At 38.2% G+C, this 7,664-nt stretch overlaps 1 protein-coding gene across 1 annotated transcript; it reads right to left on the reverse strand.

Annotated features, from left to right (window-relative positions):
• Nucleotides 1-4,268: 4,268 nt before the first annotated feature.
• On the reverse strand, nucleotides 4,269-6,475 carry LOC141440384 (uncharacterized). Its single transcript, XM_074104891.1, has 3 exons — nucleotides 6,328-6,475; nucleotides 5,390-5,472; nucleotides 4,269-5,007 (listed from the first exon to the last, which is right to left on the reverse strand). The coding sequence occupies exons 1-3, from the start codon at nucleotides 6,443-6,445 to the stop codon at nucleotides 4,825-4,827; spliced, it is 384 nt and encodes a 127-aa protein (XP_073960992.1). The 5' UTR covers nucleotides 6,446-6,475; the 3' UTR covers nucleotides 4,269-4,824.
• Between the last annotated feature and the right edge of the window lie 1,189 nt (nucleotides 6,476-7,664).

Below are 7,664 nucleotides of genomic sequence, written 5' to 3' on the forward strand. Positions count from 1 at the left end.
ACTCGTGCCGGCTCAAAACACTCGCTTCGCTCGTGTTTCAAGTTCTCCGCCACTCGTTGGGAATTGCCTACTTTCCGCACTTGTATCATAAATAACTATTACAATGCACGTGCTCGGAAAGTGCCTCTTGACGTGGGTCAACATATCCATAGAAAATTAGTGATTCCTGCACGCATCCACAAGTGTGCCAGTAAAGTTGTATGGATTTTACTTACCCACTGTGCGGTAAAGTAACTTTTTAATTGCAAATGATGTCCAAATTATTGTTAAAAAAATAAGTCTAAAGAGTCGTTATAGTTAGGCTTTGAACAAATAAGAAAACGTTTGATGCAACCAACTGAATATTTACTGATAAGATAATACAGATTAAACGCGATAGAAAAGAGAACGTTATTTTTTTTTTTTCATGTAAACTCGTATTTTAATTCCGTCTAAACTCTAAAGTTATGAAAAAAAAGGGAATAAGTTCTTGAGTCCAATTCGGACCGTGCGACGTCAAGCGCGCGCACTTGAAAGTTAACCAATGAGCTTCCAGTGCGCGCGCACGACGTAGCACGAACCAATCATGGTTACCCGTTCGCGCCTGTCATGAAACCCCGCCAAAGTAATGTTCATGAGTTCAGTCCGGTGAATTAATTTTTGATGAGTAAATTAAAATGAAGAGTTTAAATGATGAATTTATATCTGACTTTACGCCGCCTTACGTCCTCCACGAAGCACATATTGTCAGTGACAAACTCAATGCTGAACAAAATACGTGAACTATATAACATACTAAGTTAATATAACATCGTAAATTGATAGAATAATCTACTTCGACACGCATGGATATTATAACATCTACCGGTATGTCTTATTCTTATTTATTTGCTTTTATCTATTAGAATAGTGAACCAGTTTTTTGTTTTTTACAGTTCCAAAACAAAAAATCACAGATTTACGGTAACTTTTTGTTAAGAGCTGGTAGATTAGATACATAATACATATACTTGATGTTACTTAACTATTACAGGGATTTATTCACGGGTTGCACTGATATTTAGCATTATAGGAGCGTGCACTCCTCCATAAGGACTAGCCAATATAAGTGTGGAAAAATGTCAAGCAACAAGGGCTAATAATAATCATAAAAAATCACGATACTAAAACAAAGTCTCCTTTACCTATCATTAGTAGCTGTAGCTGTTCTAAATCTTCTGAGTCAATGATTGTTATGAAAGTTGGTTTAATAAAGTGTATACGTTAACGATTTTGGTTCGGCGTACATGTCGGTATGTATATCTACTGTCTGCTACTGTAGTTAAAGGAGTATGGCAAATAAATGATGTAGTCACTGCCTCGATTTTTTTCCTCGCATAATGCATTGTAAAACGTTGTATGATTACGTGTCGAAAGTAGGAAATTCCCAACTCGTGCCGGCTCAAAAACACTCGCTTCGCTCGTGTTTCAAGTTCTCCGCCACTCGTTGGGAATTGCCTACTTTCCGCACTTGTATCATAAATAACTATTATAATACGTAATCGTAGGTTTCATAAAATTATTTATTTATTTCTTCGCCAATAAAAAATGACAGCAGTACAGTAAAACCAATTCGCTGTAAAATCCAAATTATATAAAAAACAAAAATACACCCAAAAAAACAAAAATACATGTGGGAACAGTCCTGGACGACGACTCCTTGTAGGTGGCGGTTCATCATCATCATCATTATGTCAGCCGAAAGACGTCCACTGCTGGACATAGGCCTCCCCCAAGGCTCTCCACTCAGACCGGTCTTGTGCTTTCCGCATCCACCGCGATCCCGCGATCTAACCAGGTCGTCGCTCCATCTTGTTGGAGGCCTACCGACAGCTCATCTCCCGGTCCGCGGACACCATTCGAGAACCTTCTGGCCCCATCGGCCATCAGTCCTGCGAGCAATGTGCCCCGCCCACTGCCACTTCAGTTTCGCAATTCTTCGGGCTATGTCGGTAACCTTAGTTCTACTGCGGATATCATCATTTCTGATTCTAGCCCGCAGAGAAACCCCGAGCATAGCCCTCTCCATAGCCCTCTGAGTGACGGTGGCGGTTGCTCTTTGACCAAGCTGCGATTTTGAACCCTTTATACACCCTACCCACCACCCTACCCTTTTTACACCAGCAGTCTGTGGACTAACTATACCCAAAAATCGTACAATACCGTACGGATATGTACAATAATTTGTTTAGGATGATGGTGAGGCTTCCTCGCTACTGCAGTGCTTCTGGCATGTTTGCTGACGCTCACGTGGACGACTTTTATGCGCTTATGCTCCGTGGTAAGAAAGTCGCTTCAAATCTGCATATCCCGGCGGATGAGGAGACAGCCTTTAACAGGCTCCTCCCCTAAGGTGGGTCGCAAGTAGAGGCAAGGGCTGTCTGTGCGTCTTGGCGACAACATACTATCTAATAAATTAATCCAATGTAGTTAGTACTAACATAGATTGTCAGTTTCTATTGGAGTTTCTAAAACATGCTATGGACCAAATTAGTTGTCTGCAAATAAAAACATTTTTTTTTATGCATTACTATAGGTACGTAGTGCCACGAGAATTGAAGTAAATGATTACACACACAGCTACAAGTAGAACTGATTGCACATAACCTAACCAACAAAAAGTTGGGACACCCGCGACTTTGTCATTTCAAAGTTCAATATCTCAAAAACGGCTGAACCGATTTTGATAAAACATGATGTCTAAGAACCATCGCTAGAAAACTTGCTTTCAATTTAAAAAAAAACCGCATTTTTGACATATGTGTGGACAGACATAAGTGATATTAAGTCACAATATGATTTCCCTTGTCAAACAACGTGGTGTTACTATGACTATCTTTTTACGAAAAGGCTTCACATGGGTTGGTTCGATAGTAAGTACATGCGGACAAGGTCACTGCCCCTAGCGTGCATAGTTATCGCTCGTTTTCATGCAATTTCACTGCCTTTCTTATTTCCATTTCTCTAATTTATTGAATCAGGGATTACTTTGCGGAGGTCCATAAAATGTCAATAACTATAAATAAACAATTATTTTGATCACCCGCGATCCCACGATAGCGACGTCTATACAACAAAGTGTTTATACAGCTCCTTCACCTAAGAGCACGCGATTTTTTCCCACAATATTTTCTACCCTTTATTTTGTTTAACACACTCCTCACAAAGACCTACTCACCTACTTATCGCACTTCATTTTCCTTTTCGATTTTGTTTTCCTTTTTTACGAGTAGTTCATACAACTTGTTTTGCTTCTTTATAGTCCTTGAGAGAGGTGTCATTTAGGCGTGTTTTAAATGGAGCAGCGGCTTTATATTAGAAAGAAAGAAAGAAAGGTTTATTTTGGCTCCATGTATCACCTAAAACTAAGACTAAAACTAGCACTAAAACTATGTTACTTGGTGACACGGCAGATACCAAAAAGGGTCTCCACTCAGCATGTGTTGCCGCACATTATGTGCAGTAAGGCTGGTTTTCTGTGGAGCCCAAACGTTAAATAAACATGTATGCATGAGCCAGTTCCTTTGCCCCAGTCAGACGGAGAAAAAAAAATTAAAACCATAGACAAGGGAGAAGTGACGTGGCTCAGTGTAAAAGATAATACGAATACCACACTGACGAATACTGCTAATTAGCAGAAAGGGCTGCCCTTTTCTTCACTTTGCTGTATAGGTGTGCCTTCTGTGTTAGTGAATAAATGTCTTTCTTTCTTTCTTTCACTTTCTGTAATCTTGCAACGCATTTTTTTGGTATTTATAAATAAATAGTATGCGGGGATAAGTGTTGTTTAGATGTCTTATTATGTCACGTACTTTGACCCCTAACCTTCTAGATTATATAGATTTAAGTGTTTTTGACGATGAGGATTACACCCCCGTGCTTTGTTTTTTTTTGTTTCGCTACGTACGGGTGAGGTTATTGTTTATGTTTTTATGTTCTTTTAATCCGTGAAAGAAGGAAAAACAAATAAGAAAGGCACTTCTCCTTTACAATAACAACGTTACAGACTTTCTTCTCATCTTTCGGCCAGGTTCTTATGTCCTTAATTACCAGTGTATATCTTTATATTTTAGAATAATGTATTTAGTAGGTATACCTTGAATTACATGAGGATAAATGTTTGAAAAACCGAAATTTGTAAAATTTTGTGAGTATAACCAGTACCTATTATTCTTTTTGATTGATCTCATTTCAATAATAAATGAGCGATTCTTAACATCAAAAGATAATTATTAGGTTTAAAAAAACAATTTTTGTGACAATTCCATTTATTTTACATCGCATGATCTTCACAAAACTGTAATATTAATACACAATCTAATATATTTCACAAAACAAACGCGTTAACGTCACAATGATTTTGAAAAACTCAGCAGCGCCTCTAGCGGCGCGTAATAGCAACAAACTATTCCCTAGCACTTTAGCTTTGACAAATACGCGTTTGAGATGTTGCGACAAAAACCCTTAACATTCAGTTCGATCGAAGTATAGTAACTGTTACAGTAATACCAGCGAAACATAAATTACAATAGTGTACCAGCACGCAAGCATTTTGTTGGAAACACGAACCAATTTAAATGGTCAGAACTTTGCACACCACGGCATCACGGCAATTCGTCACTGCGCAATCCAAATCCAACAAGGTCTATGGGATGTTGCTTCCGATCGGTTAATTCGGCATTTGTCGCCAAACATTTGCGTGGACGATGATTAAGGATCTAACTTATGTTTCTGGTAGTGGAACACTAGTGCTAGAAAGAAGTAGCAAATACTACACTCCGATCAATTGGTTTAGCGTATTTAGGATTACAAGGGTTCACAGTACTGCGAGACGGAGATGACGAGTCCGGAGGGGCACGGGCCGTCGGTGTGGCACGTTATGACCTGGGTTTGGATGTTGATTGCGTCGATGCTGGGCGGTGGCGGGCCGAAGGGGTCGCATGCCTTCACCAATGCTCCAACCAGCTTTTTATGTGCCAATAGACAATTCTAAGGATGCAAAAACAGTAATGTTAGTGTATGTTGGGTCAATTAACTTATACGCGTTGCTCGTTGCCATGGAAATGCCTCCTGGGACCCTGAGTCAATCACTAAACATATGATTTTATGCGGTAGTAAAGACGAAGAAAGACGAAGAACGAAGAAGACGAAGAAGTTTATTCCTTTTAAGCATCCCCTAAATACGACAGCATTAGTTTTAATACTAAACTATGAACAATAGAATCAGATAAAAAAAATGTGGAACTTTTAATGAATGAACCACATTGGCACTAAATATTGATAGTGCGGTATTGCTTTGGCAGTAGGATGGTGAGTAGATTATTTTGTGCTCTGCGATATAAAATGTAAGAAATATAAAATGGAAACTTACGTTTTCATTATTAAGGGTGTAACGCTCCTCGTAGGGTTTTGTTGACACAGTGGGCAAGACGATAGGATCAGTACTACTTTGGCCTAAAATAAAATAAAAACTTGTCTTAAATGGATATTAATTGAACTAGTTGTACGGTCAGCATTAAAAGTAGCAGCATGCTTTTGTACTTTGTGGTTATACAGCAACGTTACACCATAAAAATTTGACAAATGTAAAATAAAAATGATTTATTGTGCAATCAACTTGAAGCAAAATACAATGATCAATGAGTATGGAAAGTTTGTACAGAGAAGTCGCGGGAATGGACAAATATTCTGACCCCCAAACTAGGTAAAGACCTGTGTGTTGGGGGTCTGAGTAAAATGTGCTAATACGACAAAAAAGGCAAAGTCAAAGTCAAAATATCTTTATTCAATTTAGGCTATAACAATCACTTATGAATGTCAAAAAAAATCAACCACCGGTTCGAAAAACAAAGGAAAAAAGTGATCCGCTACTTTTGATGCTGACGTACACTTATAGATTGCAGGATTTTTGAGAAATCTGCGGTATATTCGTTTATTTTTTAACGTCTGTCTATGAAATTTCCAATGTAAGATGATCTCATAATTCGTAAATTTGACTTAGTAGCAGGGGTCTGCTAATAGTGGATACTTTATATACACCTACAAAGTTATACGGAGCCCTCAATTCACGAGATCGACTCGTACGTAGCCGGTTTGTTTTAGTTAATCAAATGGTCCAAGTTTCAGACCAACAGCTAAGGCCCGCTCTCAGAATCAGAGGGCTTAGGCTATGGTATTCTTGTGAACCCATTGTAAATTGGGCGAAATTCCGAATCCATACAAAATTTGTTAAAATAGTTAAACCAACAAAATAATCAATTTTAACAGATTTTAAAATAGGTACTGATAATATTTATGGTCTTAACAAACCTGCGTTGTACTCTACACAGTTGTCCAGGGTACGGCGGCTTGCAGTGCTGACATCAGCCAGCAGAGCGAAGCAAGCGAACGCGAGCGAGAAGCGAACGAGCGAAGACGCAGCGGCCATGGTGAGCGAAGTGACGTGCAATCCCGCTGCTGCGGCATTTATAGCGCAAACAGCTTGACTAATAAACCTCGAAATTTAAATCATTAATAAAGTTAACATTTTTTATCAGAGAAAATAATATGCGATTTCTTTCAAATTCATTGCGTGTCATCACATTAAGCTGACCTTTGTGTTTATAATTCCAGGGAAAAAATATATGATCAAGGTCGTTTTGAACTGACTTAGAAAATGAGGTTAGGTAACCGATTCGATCTGTTTATTAACACATGGTTAAAAATGCATAATTTAGTTTTTTCGCTTGATATTATTAGAAATCGCGTTGTTGCTCGGCGTGGAATTACTATGAAAACAATATTGCGATATGTAAATATTTTTTCTCAAAAATGTCCGTAAAAGTTGACATTATTCTTTACATATCAGAAGGTGAAGTCCATAGTTTATGGTCAGCGAAAAATTAAAAAGTTGAAAAGATTGCAGGCGCGCTAGCTCGACAATAATAAATTAGCGTGCCTGCAGTCAGTCACAATTTTTTTTTTAAAGTTAAAAAGGCCATGGAAATATTGGCTTAATTAGTATACAGCCATGTATAATGGCCGTTATCAGATATTTTTTTCGAACTCCGGACTTTCTTTATAGGGTCTGAAACAGCTTGTGGTGTTTTCGTTGGAAAAATACACCTGCACTTTATTTTAAATGAAAAAAAGGCGGGAAAGCATAAGAAAAACATTGGAATAAAATTAAATGTTATAATATTTTTTGAGAAAAAAATATATTAACCTCGGCTGGAATAGCAATTGCTGGCTTCGTATTAGTTAAACGGATTCACAAGCTCGTCCGTTTAATACTCATACTCAGCCAGCAATTGCCTACTTCCAGGCCACGGCAATAATCTACTATTATACACACCAACGTTTGCCATAAAAATATCGGGAGTTGCTGTGGTGTAAAGAAGCAATGTAAAGCAAAATGCTTGATGTTGTAGCGTGACAGGCGACGTCAGTTGTATTCTGGAATGGCGTACATTGATAGCAGTATTTAATTTGTATGAAAAAAGGACTCCATTATTTTTAAAAGTCACTGAACTAATGTTGTTCAGTTTGACGAGGACGATCTACGTTTTAATTTTTTGCTCGTATTACAGGCTACTCCTGGTATAGACTGTGCTGTAGTCAAAATGTTTGACATCTCTTTATATAGAATGCGCACCTAAGTTAGGTTA

Source organism: Choristoneura fumiferana, chromosome 22 (assembly GCF_025370935.1).
Source record: "Choristoneura fumiferana chromosome 22, NRCan_CFum_1, whole genome shotgun sequence".
In the NCBI taxonomy this organism is placed as follows: domain Eukaryota; kingdom Metazoa; phylum Arthropoda; class Insecta; order Lepidoptera; family Tortricidae; genus Choristoneura; species Choristoneura fumiferana.

Excerpts from the sequence above, each read along its gene's own strand:
- LOC141440384 (XM_074104891.1), bottom strand. The coding sequence starts at position 6,445 with ATGGCCGCTGCGTCTTCGCTCGTTCGCTTCTCGCTCGCGTTCGCTTGC. Across the intron at positions 5,473-6,327 it reads CTGTGTAGAGTACAACGCAG|GCCAAAGTAGTACTGATCCT; the intron begins GTTTGTTAAGAC and ends ATTTTATTTTAG. Across the intron at positions 5,008-5,389 it reads ACACCCTTAATAATGAAAAC|AATTGTCTATTGGCACATAA; the intron begins GTAAGTTTCCAT and ends TTGCATCCTTAG.